Source organism: Engystomops pustulosus, chromosome 9 (assembly GCF_040894005.1).
Source record: "Engystomops pustulosus chromosome 9, aEngPut4.maternal, whole genome shotgun sequence".
NCBI classification, from domain to species: domain Eukaryota; kingdom Metazoa; phylum Chordata; class Amphibia; order Anura; family Leptodactylidae; genus Engystomops; species Engystomops pustulosus.
The window spans coordinates 91085876-91111870 of NC_092419.1; the positions used below are offsets into that span (position 1 = coordinate 91085876).

Consider the following 25995-nt stretch of genomic DNA (forward strand, 5'->3'; position numbering starts at 1 on the left):
TAAAGATTGAATAGCCTATTCCCAACGAGCGTTGTTATAGAACGGTGCGGCGGGTAGTGACTTTCCAACACCGGTCAGGGTAAGACGGCGGCTGTTCACTGATCGGGGTAAGACGGCGGCTGTTCCTGACAGCCATCCATCCTGCCCCATGGACCAGAAGGGTTACGTCCCCCACACACACCCCAGTTTATTATTGCTGCTATTGGCTCATCAATTCAGATGAGCCGATAGCAGCGAATTTACTTATGACGTCAGTAATACCGATCACCATTTCTGTAGACACGGTGATCGCTGCAGGGTGGCGGCTGTTCCTGACAGCCACCAATTTTGCCTTGCGGTCCAGAGGGGTTTTGTTGCCCCCCTCTGTCCATGTTTGCCGCTATTGGCTGGTCGATTTGGTCCAGCCAAAAGCAGCAATATTCGTCACAATGGGCATCGCTAGGGTGAATAAGAGCAACACTTGGCGATAATTTCCCTACGAAAAACGAAGATATGGTACAAAAGCGCTGGCCGTGCACATTGTACAGATTATGCTGTACAACTCTTACGAGCTGTTCCAATGTGCATGTCCTGCCGTATCATTTCTCTGTTTTCAAGAGGAAGATATTAGGAAACTAATATTGGGACCAGGAGGACCGGGGCCCCAGTGCCTCTGGTTTAGATGTTCCTGTGTTTTGCCAGGACAGCATTTTCCCGGTGAATTCTGCTGCATCTAATGGTAGGACTCAATAAAGAGTCTGTTCCAAAAGAGAAGTTAGGATGGACACTACATACTACTAAGAGACCTGCGACAACTCCAGAGTGACAAAAGTTTAGTTGGTCCCTTGATATATACTACCTCCTTATACACTAGACATTCACAATTCACGCCCAACCTATTGTGAATTAATTTTGGTAAAATGAATAATTGTAACAACTGTTATGTCCCGTTGCTCCCTATACCCCTCCATTATTTCATAAGGGGCGCCACATAACGGGCACTGAACTTTCCAGAAATAATTGAAATTTCCATCTTGGACTCCATTGCACATCATATTTGGAAACCACCTGTATGTTCAAAATGCTCATTTCACCACGTGTATTACACTACACCACATATTACACCTTGCTATATTCCCCAAGGGGTGTACATTCAACAATTAGGGTCACTTTTCGGGTTTTCCTCTGTTTTGGTACCACTACGGCTCTCCAAATGTATCCTGACACATGTGAAGGATTTCTTGCAAATTTGGCCTCTAAAAGACAAACATCCCTCTTTTCCTCTACTGTGCACCCATAAAGCATTTTATATGCACATGTGGGGTACTTCTACACTCGGGAGAAATAGTTTTACACCTTTTTCGGGGTTATTTAATATATTATCCCTTGTGGCTTACATAAATTAGGGGTAAAGTGACATTTATAGGAAAATTTTCACCTTTTTAATGATTAGGGCCTAATTGGATCATTCACCTGTAGGGGCAAATACATATATTACACATTGCAAAATTCTCTAAGGGGTGTGCATTCAAAGATTAGGGTCACTTTTCGGATTCTTATCTGTTTTATACCACTAGGGTTCTCCAAATGCATGTCAAACATTTCTGTCAAATTTGGCTTCTAAAAGGCAAACCTCCCCCTTTCCTTTTACTGTGCGCCCATACAACATTTTATATACACATGTGGGGTACTTCTACACTTGAGAGAAATAGGTTTACACATTTTGGGGGGTTATTACATTTTTTTTATCCCTTGTGGCTATATAAAATTAGGGGTAAAATGACCTTTATAAGAAAATGTTCACCTTTTATCTATTTAAGTCCTAATTAAATCAAACACCTTTATGGACAAATACACATATTACACCTTGCTAAATTCTCTAAGGGGTGTGCTTTCCAAAATGGTGACACTTGTTGGGGTTCCCCTCTGTCTTGGTACCACTACGGCTCTCTAAATGCATCCTGACACATGTAAAGGATGTCTGTCAAATTTGGCTTCTAAAAGGCCAACGCCCCTCTTTCCCTTCTGAGCTTCACTGCGTACTCATACAACATTTTATTTGCATGTGTGGGGCAATTTTATACTCGGGAAAAATGCTAGTACACATTTTTTGGGGTTGTTTCATCTTTAATGCCTTATGGGATACAAAAATTAGCCGTAAAAGTGACTTTTTTGGGAAAATGTTCACCTTTTTCCTTTTAGGGACCTAATTGAAGCAAACACCTGTAGGGGAAAATACACATATTACAACTTGCTGAATTCTCCAAAGGGTGCACTTTCCAAAATGGTGACACTTGTTGGGGTTCCCCTCTGTTTTGGTACCACTAGGGCTCTCCAAATGCATCCTGACACATGTAAAGGATGATTGTCAAATCTGGCATCTAAAAGGCCAAAGCCCCTCTTTCCCTTCTGAGCCCTTCTGTGTACCCATACAACACTTTATATGCAAAAGTGGTGCAGTTCTGTGCTTAGGAGAAATAGTTTTACACATTTATGGGGTTGTTTCATCTTTTATCCCTTGTGGCTTACAAAAATTTGGGGTAAAAGTGACTTTTTTTTAGAAAATTTTCACCTTTTTTCCCTTTTGGGGCCTAATTGAATCAAACACCTGTTGGGGAAAATACACAAATTACACCTTGCTAAACTCTCCAAGGGGTGTACTTTCCAAAATGGTGTCTCATGTTAGGGCTTTCCTCTGTTTTGGTACCATTATGGCTCTCCAAATGCATCCTGACACATGAAAACTTTTTCAGCCATATTTGCCCTGCAAAAACAAAACAACGCTTTTTCCATTCCAAGTGCCCCCCTGTGCCCGTACAGCAGGGTACAGTGACAAAATGGGTATTGGCATACTCAGGAGGAATTGCCCTCAACATTGTAAAATGCATTTTCTTTTTTAACCCATTGTGAAGGTGCAAATTTTAGTGTTCAATGAATCTATAGTAAGATAAAATTACATTTCTCTAATTTCACTTTCATTTATCTTTCACCCTCATGAAACGCTCATAGGGTTAACAAAATTCCCAAAGGTTGTTTTGAATATTTTGAGGGGTGTAGTTTCTAAAATGGTGTCATTTGTGGGGGTTTTCTGTCATGTGGGCCTTATAAAGTCACTTCTAACTAAATTGACCCTCCAAAAGTAGGTTTTGATGATTTTCGTGAAAATTTGAAAAATTGCACCTAAAGTTATAAGCCTCCTAACATCCTAAATAAAGGAAAAGAGGTTTGAAAAGTGATGCCAAGTTAAAGCAAACATGTGGAAAATATTAGTTATCAAGTTATTTTAGTGATATGACCAACTTTCCAAAAAGTAGAAAATTTTGAATTTGGAAAACATTGTTTTTTTCAAAATTTTTGCTAAATTTCCATTTATTTCATAAATAAATACTAAATATATTGATTAAATTTCTCAACCAGCATGAAGTACAATGTGTCACGAAAAAACTATCTCAAAATCAACTGGATATGTTAAAGCGTTCCAAAGTTATAACCACTTAAAAAGACACATGTCAGATTTTAAAAAATGGGCCGTGTCAGGAAGGTGAAAAGTGGCTTCAGCGTTAAGGGGTTAACAATAAAAATGGAATATAAATTGATTTGTGTCCTACGCTGGAATAATGGAGAAACCAATCATCCGGGAGTTCTTCCAGAATTCTGAAAAGGTAACAGTTATATGCATCAAAGTCTATTTGTTGACCTTCTGATCGCTTTTAATTTTTTAGTTTTCATTAACACTCAGTTCAGACTTGAAACGCCTACTGCTCACTTTTAACATTGATTAGGATTTGTTTTACAATCTTTTATGGTTTTTAACTATAGAAACCGAAAACAAATAAATTTGTGTCCTGCCCTGGAACAATGGAGAAACCAAACACCCGGGAGTTCTTCCGGAATATCGAGCATTTCACAGACCGGCTAACATGGAAAAGAAGTTTGGAGTACAACCCTTACCAGCAGCGGACTCTTACTCTTGTATATGCGACACCCACGTGCTGTATCGGACTGCACAACTGAAACGGATGCGAGTACATCTAATAATGCACCTTGTTTAAATGGTCTACACATGATAGCACTTCCCGTTTCTCCCTCTTCTCATATGCCGTTAGCTTTTGTTATAGTTGCTGCACTATTTTTTCCACTATCAATAACAATAAGTGGAATGGAACCTGGCAAATGCAGGTGTGAACGGAGCCTTACTGTGCCACTGACTATATAGGAACAAGTAAAAGACTATAACGGCTGCAAAACTATAGAATGTAGAAACTAAAATGAAAAGCTCAATTCTTTAATATCTCATGTAAATTCTATAGAAATCTGTAAAATGTACATGTTAGACTCGCAGTTCAACCGGCGGTGGCTTTCGGTCACACCACTAGGCACGTGGTCCGCAGCGAATGTGCAGATGCTACACTGTTAAGATAAAGGGAGGAAATTAAAGACCATTCACACTGTGCTGATGAAACCTGATATGCACTGGAACAACAGCACTTCCCGACAGGTTTGTTTGATAAGATGGGAGCTTAATGCCACTTAGGTTCCATCAAGCCTCTGACAGATAAAAGATGCTGAAAACCCAAAAGTGCTATTTCCTTTAAAATGGCAGCACATCAATACCAAAAAAAAAAAACCCCAGCTTTATTCTGTTCAAAGTTCACAGCTCTGCATTTCAAGATTTACCAGTCGATAAGATCGTGCGTTTCCATCTCCGGGAGAAGAGTGATTTCTTCTTCTTTGAGCTGTTAATGTGTATTGACTGGTTTTCTTTTTGGACTGTAGAACTAAGGCTGATTAACTAAAACATATGTTTTCTAATGAAATACTAAATACTCAATGAGGCTCTACAGAAGCAACGCTCGGAAAGACGCCATCTTACAACTTTCACCTAAAGTTCAACAGGTTGTTCTCTCCAACTCACTTTTTCTTATCTTATTTCTAAATTGTATGACATTAAAGGGAACCTATCACCAGGAGACCCATTTTTAGCACTCCCCAGGTCCCCAAAGAGCATAGTACATACACTGCCAAAGTATCTTTGTATAAAAAAATAGGTTTTACAGAAAAAAAATATGTTATATTGTACCTTTCATTAGCATGTGCTGTGTGAAAAGCTCTCCCCCAATATTCGAGAACTGCCCAACTAGGGCAAGTAATTTTGTAAATGCGTACCAGTTGTCATTGGCCACTATCACCTGGGAAAGGTATGTGCAAGGATCACACAATAACACATTTTAAAGAAAATACTCTTATATACTCTTGGCATATCTATGGCCTCCTTCCTTCAAAAACTAACTTTATGCTAATGAGTCAGAAGGGCTCTGGGGGGAGCAACTTACTTTAGCTTCATAAGCTGTGATCCGGTCTAATCCTCCCCCTCTGCTCCCTCAACACTTCCCCCCTCCGGCGGAGTTAATCTCCCTGCAGTAGAGGAAGTTTCAGGACATGGTGGGAGGTGGGAACTGCTCCTGCATTGTGTAAGTGCCTACGAATCTGCAGAACTGATGGACTCTGGTAACACCCTCAGAGCACTTCTGACTCATTAACATAATTTTAAAAGTTGATTTCAGAAGGAGGGAGGGCATTGTTAACAAACATAATAATAATTCTTTATTTATATAGCGCACACAGATTACGCAGCGCTGCACAAAGCATGACAAATTGGTCCCTGTCCCCATGGGGCTCACAATCTAATCAACCTACCAGTATGTTTTGGAGTGTGGGAGGAAACCAGAGGAAACCCATGCAAACACAGAGAGAACATACAAACTCTTTGCAGATGTTGACCAGGGTGGGATTTGAACCCAGGACCCCAGTGCAGCAAGGCAGAGAAGCTACCCATTCAGCCACAGTCATAGGATGATTACCACAGTAACAGTGCTTGGATCTATGAGAAAGTGTCCCTGGTCTATCATGCTGGATTTTGATAGAAGATTTCCTTCAAAGGGCTGGTCTCATAATGTTAACTTTTTAAACCAAAGTCAAAATATCGCTGAAGTCCGCATTCAAAAGGCCACAGTGAGCAGCTGGTCTATTTTGGCTCCACTAAAATTGCCCTTTCCAATTTTATCTATCATCCCACACACATATACCCACTTCATGTACTATTTAGCCGAATCTTTCACTTTTGCATGCTTTATTGATCAGCAAATCCTAAACGATTTAGTAAAAAGCTTTGTTAATTTTAGGCCAGCCATGATTGGATGGGCAGTCACTCACCGTGCTAAGTTTGCTGCAGCAGATTAGGATCCTTCGTTCGTACAACATACTGGCGTAGAGGTGCAGCATATTATTCACATCTACGGCCACAAAATATTCCGTCAGGTTCCTCTGTAAATAATGGAAGACAAAAGACATGGATGAGAATGTGCACAGATAAAAAGACTAGTTTATATAAAGAGCCTTATAAAACTTTTTTTTACTCTGCGCCTACTCAGTCTACAAAATCCCGATTGTCACAATATTCTCCCCAATCTCCATCTTGCTCAAACACTGCAAAAACCATAAACTCTAGCAAACATTTCATTAAAACGCACATGGATGTGATGTTTGGGTGTCAACATATGTTTTATTACATATTTTTTATAGTGTAATAGCAAAACTAAAAAGCATTTGTTGGCTGAAACTCTACAATAAACAATTGTTTTAGATACTAATAACACACAGTCATCATCTGCAACAAATTCAGCCATGTTCCAAATTCCAGATAGTAGAACGAAGGATCCTTCCTTTTTAAGAAAATCCCTAACTTTTAACAAGAGATCCTTGAAGATGGCCAATTTTTTAAGACACTTCAGTGTGTTCAGCCACAGATAAAAATTATTCAGATAAAAATAATTAACATTTTATAGATTCCCTGCTGACCCATTCCTGATGCTGCCTGGCTGCCTAACGGAAGCAGGCACTTCCTCATTTTCAACAATTTTACTTATTAATTTTCTCTTAATATGAATTTTATGTACCTATTGTATCATTTATTTTAACCTGTAAATCACCCAGTAATTCATCCTGATGTAAACACCAGATTTCCGTCGCATTCTATAGCTGATATGCATAGATTTTTAATATGATTGTGTCTTAACTTTAATCACCCACTGAGCATAATCTTCACCATTTCACCTAATCTCATCTCCAAAGATGTCACACTATTAGCGCTCTCTTTCTGTCCCCTCTTGTCTCTTCTTCAAGAATTACACCATGACAACATGTAGCCAACTATACGCAATAAGGACTAATGTGTGTAGGGCTCCATATGCAGAATACTTGTTCAGAAGAAGATTTGTTCAGCTATCAACCTATAAAATACTTCTCTCTTACACCACTTGCCATCGAACGAGTTCCGTCTGCTAAAAACACTTCATGCACCGGTGGAATTTCCAGAACCTAATCTTGTATCACTGGACTGAAATCAGCAGGTCAGTTCGGTCTGGTGATACGAGAAGAGATGAGCGCACATGACGCTTAGGTTCTGAGTCCTCCATTGGACAGCATTGTCTAACCAGACATGATGCTTGATGTTCTGTAGAGCAGCCGATAAAGCAGATTTATGCCCCGACCAACTAGGCATGGCTGTCCACCAAATGCCAGTCCACCTGGCCAGTCACAGCCATGCCTAGGTGCTAGGGGTGAAAAGCTGCTTGACTGGCTGCTCTAGAGCCCATCAAGCAACATATCCGAGTAAGGTGGCACTGCTGAACCTGAAGTTAGGGTCCGCTCATCTCTAGAGATTCCGTCCTGGGAAATCCGTCCAGACCGATCCTGCTTGTGGCTAAGTGGCCTTAGGCCCAGTTCACACTTGTTATGGCAGGTTTCATTCCACCTGTCATTTCGACATGGTGGAGAAAATAGTGCAGCAGCCTGTGTCTCTTCTAAAATGTAGAAGTAGAAAGTGTGAATGGAGTCTAATAGATAGTATAGCATTCTCTGCTGTATTATACAGGTTTTGCATGTTTGACAATAACGAATCTCATCAACGTTTACCATGAGCTTAGATTCCACGTATCCATTTCATTGAACTGAAGACAATATATTCCCGTAAGTCAACAGATGGTATTAATATATACCCGGCAAAAGCAAACTTTCTGGTCATATTATAAGTGTACAGGGTAATGACATCAGTTACATGAATTCAGTTATGGTTTTGATAGCTCTAACACAATCCACGTTAAATGGAAAAGGATCATATAATAGAAAAATGAACTACTTGGCAAGGGATTATGTTTTTAATGCAAAAAGAGAAAAAAAGTGTTCTAGTTTTTGTGGTCAGGTTTAGAGGGCTGAAGAGTTTATTGCGACTATTAAAAATGGAATTTTCGTAAAGTTGCAAATTTCTCACTGGTGAAGAATACATTTCCTATGGAGAAGAGGGAGTAATTATTTAAACCTGTGCACACAAGGGATACGGGTTTTGGAACAATTTCTAAATTTTCACTTATCATAAATAGATTCAATGACCAAAACTGCCCCTAAGCAATAAACTGTAATCTGGGGGGAAACCTGGATCCTGATACATTTAATGGGCTGTACAGGACATGTCTTCCAGAGCTACAGGACAAGACCCTCATTGGCCAGAAGATAAGGACCCTCAACCCCCTGTAATAATAAAATAATTCTATGAAAGGGGGTATAATAATAAACAAAAGTACTTGAAGTCTACATTTTTCTTGCCACAGGTTGGAACATTAGGTCTGGCGGAGCAAGAAATGGGAAACTGGATCTTCATCCTATCTTCTAGGCTGGACCCTGCTGGACAGGGTAGAACAGTGTCTCATGACATAAAGAGAGGCAGGGGAAGGCGGTTTTCACGAAGTGGAAGGTATCTATCATATGGGCCCTGGCAGGTCAGTGGATCACAGACTGTTCAGTGGCCTGTTTGAAGGACCAACCACTGTATCAGGGACTTTTGAGGAGCATCATGATAACAGTCCCATCCCCAGCACTGTGGTCCATGACTGGATTTCAAGCACAAACATGATTGTCTTAAACATGTATAAACAGGCAAGAAATGAATGACTTGTTTTCCCCTTTTAAATAAATTCCATAGTATAACATGGTATCTCTAGGTGGCCTACAGCAGTGATCCACGATAAAGATATTTACCAAGACTGTGTATCTGGCGTCTGCGGCCCAACCACATCTTCCTGTCTCACCAGGGGCGGATACAGATTTCCATGGGCCTGGGCTGTATGAGTATTATAGCCCCTACAAGTCTGGAATCACCTACATATGATACTAGAATCAACCTTCTTGGGGAATAGAGGATGCGTCCCTTCTGCCTGGTTCGAGACCTACGGAGAACTTTCAAAAGTCCTGAAATGGCTCATGTGTATTGAGAGCATTTCATGGGTGTAGGTCCTTCTCAGTATAACATTTTATGACCATGGTTGCTGGGCTACAGCCCAAACCACCTGCGTTATAATCCACTAATGTGTTTGACCCACCTTTCCGCTGTACCAATCCCAATCTTTTGCGGCCTACATGTCTATTGTCAATGTGCTACATTGAATTATTATGTACTGTTATGTTTTTGGAAATCCATATACTGCAAAATAGGAAAAAAAAAAAAAAAAAGCAAAAATCCAAAATGAAACTTTATACATTGATATTATACTTCATATAAAAACTGAGCCCCTCCTAGAGCAAACAAAGCACCCAACAGGGAACAAGAGGAATTGGTGTTTATTTGCCCAGTACATCTCCATGATTCATGGTCATGAAAATGTATGGTGTCCACCCAATCAGATAATAAGAGCAGAAGACACCCCATTGTGTGCGTGAGATCTAGCCTAATGTTATCTGAAGTGAATATAGCCACAGCAGCCTGATATTCTGGAGCAAAAAGGGTTACATTAGCCATAAAGTCTCCGGGGAAGGGGACCCATATACCTGCTTCTGGCAGAGCTGCGTAAAGTCTTCTATAAACACCACATTTACTGCAGACTATAAAAGAGCAAGAGCCTGATCTTAAAGAGGTGTTTCACTTGGACGTAGAACGCAGAGCGCTTGTTCCAGATAAAGACCAAATTCTATCCTCTCTCACTTCATAGACCTTAAGAAAACTTCCAGGTGCGATGACGTTTTATGAAAGTATAAAAAGAACGTAATTGACCTTTTTGAAACATATTTATGATCAGCGTTAAAATGCAAAAAATGGATAGGTGTGTGCCCAAATATGTCTTCATGAGTACCGAATTAATGAATCCTTACTCAAATACAGAATACTATATCTACTGCGACTACAAAGCAATATCTGTCACAGAGAAATGTCATGTTATACATAGTGACCTATCTGCAGGCAGCATGTTATAGAGCAGGAGAAGCTGAGCAGGATGTATATAGCGTCCTATCTGCAGGAAACAAGTTATAAATCAGGGAAAATGATCCAGTTTGTACAAAAATTGCTACCCACAGAGATGTACAACTCAGACGATTGTACATACTGTAGTGTCCTATCTGCAGGCAGTAGATTATAGAGCAGGAGGAGCTGAGCATATTGTACAAAGTGTCCTATCTGCAGGCAGTAGATTATAGAGCAGGAGGAGCTGAGCAGATAGTACATGGTGTCCTATTTGCAAAAAGCATGTTAAAGAGCAAAAATGGCTAAGGGGATCTTACATAGTGACAATCTGTAGGTGTAATGTTATATAGCTGGAGGAGCTCAGCAGATGGTCCAATGCTTGCAGGCTTCAATACTGCTGAGCGTGAGGAGACAAGGAGGTTAATACATATACATAGTTTGGTGGGGATGGGGTTCAACTAGTATTGTGTTTATTATACTCTGTTGTTGTCGTCTTAGGCTACGTGCATAGTGCCGTTGCCCGCCGTACTGTAGCACGGTGGGCACACGGCAGTAGCACGGGGAGAGGAGGTGAGCGCTGCTCACCCCCGCCCTCTCCATAGGGATATATGGCGCCGTAATACGGGTAAAAATAGGACATGTCCTATCTTTTCCCGGGGTTTGGACCGGTACGGTGCCGCGCGTGTGCAGCACCGTACCGCTCCCGTAGGGCGCTGTGCACCCATTGCCGTCTATGGGGGACACATATTGACCGTATAAACATCGGCTGTATATACATCCCCCATGCGGCAGTGTGAATGTAGCCTGAGGAGTTCAGTAGTTCTACTTCAACAGTCAGGAAAAGCTCTGGACATAGAATTAAAAATACCATTAACTACAGAGATGTCATATCATGTGCTAAAATTTGGAAGGGTTATTCTGGTCAAAGTTACATGCATAGGATAAAGCATCAGCCCCCTATCGCTGGGTGGCAGAGCAAGGAAGGCAGTGAAACACCTGGTCTTGGGCGTTGACCGCAGGGAAAGAAAATGAATTGAATCAGAAATTAATCTTTCCATGTTTCCCCACAGCAGCCTTCTTCTTCTCTGTTGTGGCTGTGAAGCAGGAAGGTGTGATGATGTCATTACACTGCGCCGGCCAGCTTCAGCGCTAGACATGGCCACAGCGGTGAAGAGGACTACTGTGGGCAGGGGAAGGTTAGTAGTACCTGATCTTTGTTTTTAATTTCCGCAGCACAAAAGAAAGGAGGAGAAAGGACGGGGACAAAACAGAAAATTGGGCATTATAAACAAGATGGCTACAAAATTGAGGTCATTACAAATTGAGCTGTACAGGAAAAGGGGCATGAATGTGCAGCTACAGAAAGGGAGGATTCATAAGCACATTACCTGAGCCCCCCAGTGCAGCAGATTCACAGGCTGTTACAATAAATAGAACATGTCTCTCCAGCTCCCTCCTCTGTCTGTGTGATCTACCAGCAGAAAAAAGTGCTCATTGTATCAGTCTGTAAAGTTACAGCACTGTGGGGCTCTGGAAACACCCACCAAAGGCCCTCTGGCTGATTAGCATAATTGTAAAAGTTGATTTTAGAAGGAAGGAGACCATAGATAACAAATATAAGAAGATTACCACAGTCGCGGTGCAGGGATCTATAATTAAGTGTCCCTGGTGTATTGTGATGGATTTTTTTTATGGTAAAGTCCCTTTAACTCTGTGACACTCCAGAACCAGCCTAAATGACAATATAATATATATGATAAATTATATTGTCACTGGGAAAGCTTCCTAACCATCCAGGGTTAATCCTAGTATTAGGGCGCTCTGTGTCGTCATAACAGACGGGCCTTTGTATTTTGGATTATACAATATTATTGCATATTTGTACCAGTAAACGTTTCCATTTTCCAGCAATAAAAGTAATAACCCAACAGTTCTCCTTGTAAAAGCCAGAGCTGGAAAAAACAGACACAATAGGATTTCTCCGATCATTTATGCAGAGGGTTTATATGGTGTGTGGACTTGGCTGTTTATATTGCCTGGAGACCCCTGTATCCTCGGGATCTGACAGCCTTTGCACCGCTTTGGCATAAGACGATGTGCCATGTATACTATATGCCTGTTTCAGGGAGAATCCGGCACTTCCATACAGCTTTTCACCTAATGCAACAGGTCTGCAAATCCACATCCTAAACCCGGCCAATCAACACACGTGCGGTTATATAACCGGGGATTTACAGATAATATTTATGGATTAGTCAGCTTTATAGCTGCATAAAAATACAGATCCATTTTCACTATTGTTATTGCTTCAAAACCTCATCTTAAGAAGCAATTATACCACGAAGAATTGTATCCTCCAACAAGGCAAGGGGACATCCATGACCAATGTAGCTTCCAAAATTCCCCGTTTTCCACCGTACGGACTTACTGTATGTATCTAATGACTATTACACAGGTGTAACACAGGCGGTGCCCAACTTACAGACGACCCCTAGTTACAGACGGACCTCTCTGGTGAAGCTCTCTGGATGCTTTACTATAGTCCCAGACTGCGGGGATCAGCTGTAAGGTGTCTGTAATGGAGTTTTATTGATAATCCTTCATCCCATGACAGCACAAAATGTTCTAAAATATACCTGTTCCGACATACAAATTCAACTTGAAAACAAATGTTAAGAACCTATGTTGTACATAAGCGGGCATTGCCTGTATTACTAATACCATTTATAATTTCTTCTATAACACAACCCAGTTGGTTCTGCTAGAAGCTTAAGAATGTTGTACATACGGTATTTTTAACCTGGATTTCTTGGTTGAATGACCACTATGGCTGGGATCACATCATGTTTTGTTATCATAAGTTTTAAGGACTCATCAGGGGGATTCTGAGATGTCCATAAAATGTATGGCACAGACGTATTCCCCTACTGTGTTACCCATACAATGGGGTAAGTCGCCTGGGGAACCCCCCCCCCCCCACCCCAATTGCAGGTGGAGGAGTATACATTGCTGGCTGCTGCCGATGAACGGGGCGTTCCCCCAGTGATGGCGCTGTCCTAATATGGACAGTGACATCACCGCGTCCGCCCTCCTGCCAAATAACGTATACGACGGCTGGGCTGTGAGGAGAGATGCATAACGCTGCATCCACTCTCCATAGCAAACTATTGCCTCCGCTGGGTGCATACGTCCCGAATAAGACGTAGCTGGCTGCATCTTTCTATCCTGCATTTTATGGCATAAGGGGAGGAATAGTGGTCAGACGGAGGCAACAACAATGCCTCAGACTTCCACTATTTGTCAATGTATACACTAAGAATATACAAAAGATCCTTCTTAAATTGTCATACATTACCAAAAAGGTAAAGTAATAAAATTACCTTTATGGGTTTCATTTATGGGGGTTGTCCGAAACTGGTGAAATAAAACAACAGTAGTGCTCTTTCTTTCCTGCCAATCACACTGCCATAGGTAGTAGTGTGGATGTGTTTGCTATTGCCAATCAGATCCATACACTTGAACAGAACAGAGCTGTACATCGGGGATCACATCAAAGAGCTTATCTAAGGATTAGTGATCAATTTTATTTTATAAACCAAACAGTTCCTTTAAGTAAGCAATAAAAACCACAGGCTATATTTTGGCAATATTCTGACCATAACAAAGTCATGCTTCACTGATACTTGCTAAGGTTTACAGGTAAACTACAGCAATTCACTGATCTAAATTATCTATTCACGCTGGTACTGGGTCCCTATTCTATTATGTACCATGTTTTTATCCATGGACCCTGGTACAGAGGAGAGATCTGGTCCAGAGCTGAGCGGTCCTCTTTCTGGGGTGGGGTTCAGGATATATCAAAATGACAGATTTCTCCTTAACCATGGATGCAGCCCCTTTCTAGTTGTGGCACTGAGATCCCGGCCTCAGTGTAAAAGTGTTCCCTCTTTCACTTTCTGGTAATGGCCGCTAGGTCATGTATACCTGCAGGCCTCTGCTTTTACTGGAGGACCTCATCTAATGTCTTTCAACATCATCAAGACAAATTTCATGCCACCTGGGTACAGGGTCTCTTACTTACATCCTCTATCCAGTTACCAGTGGTGTACCATACTAATTATTACAGGATCCAGATTTATTTTAGTTTCTCCTTCATCCTACTCTCTCACTCTATATTGCGCGCCCTTCTTGCCCATACCATAACCCTTCCTTATCCCTTGTCGGTGTGTTTTGTCTGTTGCTAGGGTATGTTGTTGGTTGCCCTTAAATCTCATGGTACATCTACTGAGGCTCCCATGTCTACCACCCGCTCCAGTTTCCCTCTTTGTTGCTTTTTGGGACCTGTCTTCTTGCCTCTATTGCATGCTGTATGCATCACTGCACTACTTGCATACTGCTAAATCAAGAATTTCCAAAAAAAGGATAGAAGTCATGTGTAGAGAAGAGCAGGATTGATAAAAATTTAAAAGTGTAAATCTGGGTCTGGGTGCGTCCGCGTGACCTAGACATTTTGACGATGCTGCCTACAAGCCATGGCTGTGATTGGCCTTAAAGTTTGGGCCTGCTCATCTCTAGCCATGTGTACAAACACCCTAAGAGCAAACTTTTTTTTTTTTGTTAAACAAAAAAAGCGTTTATCGAGTTCGGATTGGGGTTTGGGTTGGGGGTGGCAAGAATCAGAATTTCCATCCTCCTTTGGTCAAACTTACCAAGCGCAAAAAACCATTTTCGTACACAACCATTTCATTTCTATTATTTAGCAGATATTCGAGCAAATACTCTGATATGAAGGGACACAGTAGAGTTATATTTCATCTACACCATTCTCCCTTATCCATGGAGAAGACACTTGCTGCACTTTATAAAAAACCATCACGTCCTCTGACCCGGAGTCAGCCGATACGATGGGAAATCTTTACAGCCAAGCCAGCGAATTGTTCCAATGATCATGGCAAACAAAACCCTGACACAAAGCCTCATAATTACAATGTTAGTACATCTTGTAGCAGTTTGATTCTTACATGGAGAACCATTACTCGTGAGAAATAACACACACTTACAGCACTGCTGAAAACACTTAAACCTCCTTAAAATGTAGTAATTATTTAAACGCTTTGATTTTATGCTGCACACCGCAGGTCAACTGCTGCAAAGCCATTAATATTTATGACAGGGTATCGCCTGTATTTATCTACATTAAGACGCCTACATGAATGCTAATGTGTATGTGAGAAGGACAAAAACAAATTGAAACTCCGCTCCGCTCTTATGTATACAGATAGAAATATGCACAATATATTTAACGATATTTGGTAAAATTACTTGGATAGAAATGACAGGGGGGAAAACTCCACGGGGGAATTTGCTAGCGCGAAGTTAAGAAAGAACGGTGTTAAAATGCGCCAGTGCTGTACACATAATGCATTACCGGGAATTACACAATCTATGCATTGTCTAGAATTATACAAACACATTAAGACTTTGTAAATGATAGAGTGCTGATAGCACGAGACACAGCAATGTAAGTACACCCTCATACAGAAAGCCTGTGTCAGTAATGATACACTTCATACCAAGGAAAGCTCAACAAATTCTACCAAAACAGGTCAATATCCGAAGAAAAACCCAGGACCAAATGTAAAACCAAACCCATGTATACCAGGAAGCATGAAAACAGAAGTGGTCACTATTACGGATTGTCTTATTGATATTGACAGTAGAGAGCAATCGTATCAATCACTGAAGTCACCTACCTGGTGGGGGACACTCTAATCCACAACCTATTTAGCACCATAGAGATCTAGAACCTAAGGAAGTCTGGATTGTTACACAAAGATGTCCAGGTCATGGTCTCCAGAATGGTTTAAGGAAATCAACCACTATAATACACTTAAACCGAGATAGACATACTTGCCTCTTCATCTTGATACCGGCGGTGATCATCTTCAACCTTGAAACACTGGGATCACCTGAAAAAAAGACTTAAAAAAAGCAGCCCGGAGCATGGGGATGCGATGTCCGGCGCTCTGGGTTGCTAACGCCTCCTTCATGATAGATACCTCCCTCTTCCATGTTGGAGAGGGTGGTGACGAAGGAGGTGACTTCATGCAAGAGGCATGAAAAATGTGCAGCCTGGAGCGCCAGACAACTCCAGACAGCTTTTTATAAGTCTTTTTTTCATGCAGTCCTGGTGCGTCAAGCCCTAAGAAGACCAGTACCGGGATCAAGACATAAAGGGGGACTGGTGAGTATGTGTAGCTTAGTTTTAGTGTATTATAGTGGCAGATTTCCTACAAAGGGGTTGAAAACTCATGTTTTTATTGCAATATATGGATAAAGCTTCATGCCATACCCAGGAAGCGAGCGGTCGGTTATGGTGTAATGAGACACTGTGTGCTCAATGGACCGAAATCCAGGTGCCATAGACCTCTATGGGAACTGTGATACGGCTGTATATTGTCTGGCCGTATCACCAGCCACCAGACAATCGTGTTAGTGGGGCCTTAGTGTGGGGAACAGGATATTAGTATTAGGATAATTTACCAATATACATCTATGAAAAATTATACACTGCTTTATTGATAGGTAAAGCTGCCTCTCTTTTTATCATAAAAAGTCAGACATTCCTGTCAAAGTTATCCAAAGACAGAGGGTCATTTGATCTCTAACTGAGCATGAGCAATCACACTACTAGGACATTAGGTCCTAGGCAGGTCCTGGAAGGGCAATTGGTATTGCTCAGGTGGGGACTGAGAGCTGAGGAGTGAGCAGCACGGACAAATCACTTGTTGTCTTTTGAAATGCACCCAAATTAAAGCCTAACCTCTGGGACCACACAGAATATTATGTCTGGGTGCAAGGTAAGTTATAACACACAATTACATTTAAACGCTCATGCTTAGAAAAGGCAGAATGACATATTTTCCCAGTTTCCCTTTAAGGCTTAGGCCCATTTTTTGTATTCTGACATGTGTTTCACTTTATTTGGTTATAACTTTTGAACACTTTTTCTTGTTAAAGCAATTTTGAGATCGTGTTTTCGTCACATATTGTCCAAAAAAAATTAAACATAATGAATTTTTTTTAAATGTGCCATATTAGATATCAATGTATTTTCAGGCAGATAGTTTTACCATCTAAATGACTTGCTGAATAACATTTCCCATATGTCTGCTTTGCATTTTGATAATTTTTTTTAAATGTCTGGATAATTTATTTTGAGGTCAAGCGGCTTACAAATCGAACATCGGTTTTCCAGACTTCCAAGGAGATTTCAAAATTTACTATTTTAGGGATCTTTATGGTTTGTAATGAAATATGAAATGTATAATATTTTAAAACCTCTATTTATCAACCCATTTAAAAATCAGGAGCAGCTTTTAAGACCATTTTTAACCTCTTGAGATCCTCATACTAATTAAAACAAAAAGGAGGTGAAATTTGGAATGGTCCGAATTTGTCGGTTACACATTCACAAAAGATAAAAAGAGTAAAACCCATCAAATATTGTTAATCAATTTTATCCGGAATACAGAGATGACCCACATGTGGACAGAAGGAGGGCTATGCATCAGCCAGTTTTGCCCTTTAGAATTTAGTAGTTTTTAGTTGGTTCATTTCACACTTTTTTGAGCTGTAAAATATTTGTTTTTCGGTTAATCGTGCGATGCGAGGATTTAATATTTGCGGGGATGAAATGCATTTTTCATTGGGAACCGTAGAGGCAGAACGGCCGGCACCACCTGGTCACAGGCAGAAAGCAATGTCCAAGTCCGACAGCTAGGGCCGATTCTAGACAAAGTGGGGCCCTGGGCAAAACTAAAAGTGGGGCCCCAAAATAAAACTATTTTATGACCAGTCACAGTCAGCAAGAGCCTCCCTGGTAAAATTTTTAGCACTACAGCCTTGCAGCGCTGGTCAACATCTGCATAGAGTTTGTATGTTATCTTCGTGTTTGCATGGGTTTCCTCCGGGTCCTCCGGTTTCCTCCCACACTCCAAAACATTACTGGTAGGTTGAATAGATGGTGGGCCCCATTGGGGACAGGAATCTGGCAAGGTCTGTGCAGCGCTGCGTAATCTGTGTGCGCTATATAAATAAAAAACTATTCTTTATGATTATTATGATAGAAGATAAATATGAAGGATGATTTCTAGATGCAGAATATAAAATAGATTATATACAGGAGATGGATACGAGAGATAAATACAGTAGAAAAGAAATAGAAGATTGATTAATAGATAGAGAAAAAGTGAGATATATAATTGGTCAGTTTATAGGAGATGGATAACTAGACAGATAGATATATAGACAGGGGATAGATGATAAGCATCTTCACACGGGAATTCAACCAAGGGGTATTGGGGTAACCCAAATAAATAACTATATATCCATAAACATCAAAAGTCACAAATTGTATTATCCGCACAATAACAGAACCCTCTGCGCTTCACAAGAATATGAGTGAGAACATCACAAAATCGGTGTAAATAATGGCGGATGGTGGGAAATAAAAACTTTATTCCAGAACATGTGGGTGTTTTTGGTGTTACATATAACTTTATGGGCATGTTCTGGGTCGCGGTGTTAATATATAAAAGCGACATTAGGCGAAGAGGATGGAATGTTCATCGTATCAGTCAATATTCGCAAAAAAAAAAAAAACTTTCACGAAATAAAAGGCAATAAGAGATCAAGTGTGTTCTTAGATAGTTTTGCATAGTGAAGGGATAAAAACATGAATATTAGTTGATTTTATTACTTATCAGAATGTAGTAACATATAAAGTGAATATTTCCATTATCTGTGAGGTGCAGCAGCTCCTGTGTGCAGCAAATTCTCCCTGTAGCCTGATGGCTAAGAATCTGGAGGGGGGTCACACTTCAGGGGGCTGTATCTCTGGCTCTGTGACACATAGAACCTCACTTCTTCTTTTCTATGAAAGAAGAGAGTCACCTCTTTTATATAAATCCAAATTTGTATTTCTTTGTGTGTCAGGAAAACGGAGATAGTAACTGTTAAACTGCCGTCGTGAGTGATTTTAGTGAGTGATATATAAGAATAGCACCTGATATTCTCACTTTAAACCTGAAAATCTCTGGATCCCTGGCACCTAGAAACAAAATTCAAGATTCATTTGAGAAAATAGATTCTCCCCTTTCATGGGGCCCTGGGCATTTGCCCACTTTGCCTACCCATAGCGCCGGCCCTGCCGACAGCAACAGCTGCACATGCAAACCAGCAAACAAGTTCCACTGAGGGGTGCACTTCCAAACTTCACACAAGTAGACAGTCCAATATCGAAAAGAATAACGTCACTCACCGAAATCAATTGCAGGAACGCTATATTTAAGGGAAGGTATCAGGGCAGGGGTGATGCACGCCACTAATTTTTCATTTGTACTATTTCGGGATGGGTATGCCCTGTTGCTGAAAACGTATAAAGTTTTATATATATATATATATATATATATATATATATATATATATATATATATATTTATATTTTACAATAAAAGCTAATGTGGGGAAAATAATCGATAACCTATTTTCCAAGTAGCATAGCCATTTTAATTTTTGGTCTATACAACTGGATGACAGTTTGTTTTTTGCAGGACATGTTGTGCTTTACAACAGTATCATTTTTGTATTGATACGGTTTTTGTAGTCACTTTTTACTGCATTATATGTTGGCCAAAATCATAAATTTTGAGTTTAAAAAGAATAAACAAATAAAAATTAACGGTGTGCATCTTGCAGGTTTATTAATAATTTGGTTTTATTGTATGGGTACCTGGTAATCAATGGTACAGCCTGTATATACAGCACCTGCTGATCAGCGATACAGCCAGTATATACAGCACCTGGTGATCAGCGGTACAGCCAGTATATACAGCACCTGGTGATCAGCAGTACAGCCAGTATATACAGCACCTGGTGATCAGCGGTACAGCCAGTATATACAGCACCTGGTGATCAGCGGTACAGCCAGTATATACAGCACCTGGTGATCAGCGGTACAGCCAGTATATACAGCACCTGGTGATCAGCGGTACAGCCAGTATATACAGCACCTGGTGATCAGCGGTACAGCCAGTATTATACAGCACCTGGTGATCAGTGGTACAGCCAGTATATACAGCACCTGCTGATCAGCGATACAGCCAGTATATACAGCACCTGGTGATCAGCGGTACAGCCAGTATATACAGCACCTGGTGATCAGCAGTACAGCCAGTATATACAGCACCTGGTGATCAGCGGTACAGCCAGTATATACAGCACCTGGTGATCAGCGGTACAGCCAGTATATACAGCACCTGGTGATCAGCGGTACAGCCAGTATATACAGCACCTGGTGATCAGCGGTACAGCCAGTATATACAGCACCTGGTGATCAGTGATATAGCCAGTATATACAGCACCTGGTGATCAGCGGTACAGCCAGTATATACAGCACCTGGTGATCAGCGGTACAGCCAGTATATACAGCACCTGGTGATCAGTGGTGCAGCCAGTATATACAGCACCTGGTGATCAGCGCTACAGCCAGTATATACAGCACCTGGTGATCAGCGGTACAGCCAGTGTATACAGCACCTGGTGATCAGCGGTACAGCCAGTATATACGGCACCTGGTGATCAGCGGTACAGCCTGTATATACAGCACCTGGTGATCAGCAGTACAGCCAGTATATACAGCACCTGGTGATCAGCGGTACAGCCAGTATATACAGCACCTGGTGATCAGCGGTACAGCCAGTATATACAGCATCTGGTGATCAGCGGTACAGCCAGTATATACAGCACCTGGTGATCAGTGGTACAGCCAGTATATACAGCACCTGGTGATCAGTGGTACAGCCAGTATATACAGCACCTGGTGATCAGTGGTACAGCCAGTATATACAGCACCCGGTGATCAGTGGTGCAGCCAGTATATACGGCACCTGGTGATTAGTGGTACAGCCAGTATATACGGCACCTGGTGATCAGCGATACAGCCAGTATATACAGCACCTGGTGATCAGTGGTACAGCCAGTATATACAGCACCTGGTGGTGATCAGCGGTACAGCCAGTATATACAGCACCTGGTGATCAGCGGTGCAGCCAGTATATACAGCACCTGGTGATCAGTGGTACAGCCAGTATATACAGCACCTGGTGATCAGTGGTACAGCCAGTATATACAGCACCCGGTGATCAGTGGTACAGCCAGTATATACAGCACCTTGTGATCAGCGGTGCAGCCAGTATATACAGCACCTGGTGATCAGTGGTACAGCCAGTATATACAGCACCTGGTGGTGATCAGTGGTACAGCCAGTATATACGGCACCTGGTGATCAGCGGTACAGCCAGTATATACGGCACCTGGTGATTAGTGGTACAGCCAGTATATACAGCACCTGGTGATCAGTGGTACAGCCAGTATATACAGCACCCGGTGATCAGTGGTACAGCCAGTATATTCAGCACCTTGTGATCAGTGGTACAGCCAGTATATACAGCACCTGGTGATCAGTGATACAGCCAGTATATACAGCACCTGGTGATCAGTGGTACAGCCAGTATATACAGCACCTGGTGATCAGTGGTACAGCCAGTATATACAGCACCTGGTGATCAGTGGTACAGCCAGTATATACAGCACCCGGTGATCAGTGGTGCAGCCAGTATATACGGCACCTGGTGATTAGTGGTACAGCCAGTATATACGGCACCTGGTGATCAGCGATACAGCCAGTATATACAGCACCTGGTGATCAGTGGTACAGCCAGTATATACAGCACCTGGTGGTGATCAGCGGTACAGCCAGTATATACAGCACCTGGTGATCAGCGGTGCAGCCAGTATATACAGCACCTGGTGATCAGTGGTACAGCCAGTATATACAGCACCTGGTGATCAGTGGTACAGCCAGTATATACAGCACCCGGTGATCAGTGGTACAGCCAGTATATTCAGCACCTTGTGATCAGCGGTGCAGCCAGTATATACAGCACCTGGTGATCAGTGGTACAGCCAGTATATACAGCACCTGGTGGTGATCAGTGGTACAGCCAGTATATACGGCACCTGGTGATCAGTGGTGCAGCCAGTATATACGGCACCTGGTGATCAGCGGTACAGCCAGTATATACGGCACCTGGTGATTAGTGGTACAGCCAGTATATACAGCACCTGGTGATCAGTGGTACAGCCAGTATATACAGCACCCGGTGATCAGTGGTACAGCCAGTATATTCAGCACCTTGTGATCAGTGGTACAGCCAGTATATACAGCACCTGGTGATCAGTGATACAGCCAGTATATACAGCACCTGGTGATCAGCGGTACAGCCAGTATATACAGCACCCGGTGATCAGTGGTACAGCCAGTATATTCAGCACCTTGTGATCAGCGGTGCAGCCAGTATATACAGCACCTGGTGATCAGTGGTACAGCCAGTATATACAGCACCTGGTGGTGATCAGTGGTACAGCCAGTATATACAGCACCTGGTGATCAGTGGTACAGCCAGTATATACAGCACCTGGTGATCAGTGGTACAGCCAGTATATACAGCACCTGGTGATCAGCGGTACAGCCAGTATATACAGCACCTGGTGATCAGTGGTACAGCCAGTATATACAGCACCTGGTGATCAGTGGTACAGCCAGTATATACAGCACCTGGTGGTGATCAGTGGTACAGCCAGTATATACAATATATATTTTATGTGTAGGATGTTGATGTTGCCTTTTACATATCATGTACAGCCCCTTTTAGATGATATTGATGATGTGGTAATAAATATGGCCGCCACCTGGGTATCTGCAGTAATGGACAGAGCAGTATCCACATTATGTAACACATTACAGGACATACAAGACCAAGTAATGGCCCCTGTGTACTGGTAAGGTAAGTACTGGGCATAATATCACATACAGCCTGATGATGTCACCATGTACATGGCAGCAGGAGATGGTATCCAAGACCCCATTATGATGTCACAGCGTGTGAGGGTCTAACGTTCCATGTTCTATGTTTCCGCCACTTGCTATAGAGAAGCGATTTGGAAAGTGTCTCTTGAGCAGGATTCTGTTGGAATACTTTTTGTTACTCTTCTGATCTTGACGCATTATTGTAGTGTCACTACAGCCATATTTGTGGCTTATTACCATCATCATGCCTAGGCGACGTTATCGTCCCGCCACTAGAGGTGTCCTGGAACAGCGCAGGCAGCGACGCCGAGCATCCCCAGACCCTGATGTGCATGACCCCATTGCCCAGAGGACCAGGAGCAGATTGGCCGCCCAGAGAAGTCCTGACCACCACCGGAGCCGCTCTCCAGTAAGACAGGAGCCGAGAAGCCGTGCCCTCCAGCCTCCTCCATCTGCTGAGATACCGTCCGAGATCTCCTGCGTGACCCGGTACACAGAGCAGCCAGAGTCCTGCCGAATCTGTTTGGAGCAATATTCTCCAGAGGACGACATTTCTTTCTTGTACTGTTCCCACTCATTCCACAAGGGGTGTATATGCACCTGGATGCGGGTAAATAACACCTGCCCCCTCTGCAGGACTCCAATACAGCTACTAATCCCGGCAGAGCTGGAAGGATTTGGGACAATTTACATCCGTCCGAATTCTGCCATCGACCCAACAGGTTCCTTTCTGGTCCATGCAGAGGATGCCTGGAGGACTCTGACCTTCCTATGAAGACCTTTGGATCAGGTCCCTGCTAACACCATCAGTCGGATGATTTTCCCCACCACCGAGCACCCATCCTGTGAGGAGTCCTGGGGAGCCCCATCTCCTCTATCCCCCTCCAATTATTCTACCTTTTATATCCACCTCTCATATCTGTCTCCCCCATATCTATCTATCTATCTATCAATCAATCATATGGATAGAGCGTGATATTCATGATAAATGCTATATTTTCTTTCACTTCATGTGGTGTGTGTTTTTATGCAAGTACTATATGGCCGTATTACATAAGGTGATCTACCATGTGGCTTATGGGTTGGAGATAGCACGTGTATAGAGGTTATGGTAGGGGGGCACACTTCAAACATCTTTATGTTCTGAACTGTGACATCTAGAAACACAGTTCTGGTGTCACAATAAAGGGGAATATCTTCCCTTTGATATCAAATTTCTAGGTGCCACAGAGGTTCTCCATTTTACATGCTGGTGTGTGCCCCCTCTGACAGGATCTACTCTTTTTTTTAGCTTCTTATGTACTTCTTTTTCCAAAAAAAGACTTACAAAAATGAGCATGAAGGGCTATGGGCTCCATATCTGTTTATTGAGTCTAGAGCCCATCAGGCTTATTTGCATAATTGTTAAAGTATTTTGTTTGTAAAAACCAGAGCACAAGAAGCTAAAATAAGAGTGGATCCGGCCATAGGGGGCACACACCACTATGTCAGTGCGCTTGGTTTACAATTTTTCATCCTGGTAGATGTCCTTTAGAATTCCTGTTCAGACTAGGTTCAGGACCACAACCCCAGAAACACCAGCGATTGGTTTTGGTACCAATCACAGGTGTTAACTGTTTAAATACCACCTACAAAGTCACCAGTGACATTTAAATTGATGCTGCCACATTGTTTGCCGCCACTTTGGGGAGATCATTGCCGGCAGCATTTAAACAGTTAACGTCCGCGATCGGTGCATGTGTGCACGTTACGGATCATGTGGTTGAGTCAGATCCAGGCTTCTAACTGGCAAAGTTCGGTACGAACCCAAACTTTGCCATTCAAGTCCACTCATCCCTAGTCCTAACCTATTCCTTGTGAAACAATGTTGCTTAAAATGTCCTGGTTTTAAGTATAGAGAGGTGGGACGGTTATAGACCCCTCTTTTGTTACCTATACTGCTAGAAAATTCTGTAAATCCAACTTTAGGTGAAGGGATATAAAACTTAGCTTTTAATATCAGTGTATTTAAGATAGACGGTGGAATAAGTGATGAGAAAATAAAATGTATCCTCAGGCTACATTCACACGAACGTATGGGGGACATATATACAGCCGACGTATCACGGGACTATTCGGGAGTGGCACCGTACCGCTCCGTAGCACGTAGAAAGATAGGACGTGCCCTGTGTATTCCTATGGAGAGGGGCGGGGGTGAGCTGCGCTCATCCCCTGCTCCTCTCAGCAGCGCCATACTACGGTATGGCGAGTATACATCGTGTGAATGTAGCCTCAAGGTTATGCTGCCACAGAGAAGATACAGGTAAATTAGTCAATTGTCCTGTTTTAGAAACAAAAAATGCACGTAGGGACTTTTCAAGCGTACTGGAGGTCCAATATTGTAAGGTGCTGACCTCAGTGAAGAGGAATGGCAGGCATAGGACGACTGCTCCAGGAAGGATGTATGTCACACCCTGAGATGGTAGGTGGTCTGAGTAGTCTAAGCTGCATGAAATGTGAAGGGTAGGGTCTAATATGTATGGCATAGAGAGGGATTAAATGTGGGTGTATGCCAATGAGCCCACTGGCTGCCCCAGAACTAGGTCAGTGCACACTGGGACCTTGACCTTTCCAAACACAACACCAACAACTTGATGTTTTGTGGTGTCCCCTGATAGGGATACACATGGGTGAAACATGCCATGTAGGGACAGCCTATGCAAGTAAACAATTTATGGGACTTTGTGACTAAGTTAGTATCGTAACATCTTTATTGCAGGGACAGGTTCCTGTCGGGGCGGCCGTTTCCTAGGGC

At 42.2% G+C, this 25995-nt stretch overlaps 1 protein-coding gene across 4 annotated transcripts in view; it reads right to left on the reverse strand.

Moving 5' to 3' along the window:
• The window catches only part of DENND1A (DENN domain containing 1A), a 458345-nt gene that overhangs the window by 228499 nt on the left and 203851 nt on the right, over positions 1-25995 (reverse strand). For all 4 annotated transcript variants that reach the window (XM_072125842.1, XM_072125843.1, XM_072125844.1 and 1 more), the window contains exon 9: positions 6193-6303. In XM_072125842.1, the coding sequence (XP_071981943.1) occupies positions 6193-6303 (111 nt within the window). The remainder of the gene's footprint in view (positions 1-6192; positions 6304-25995) is intronic.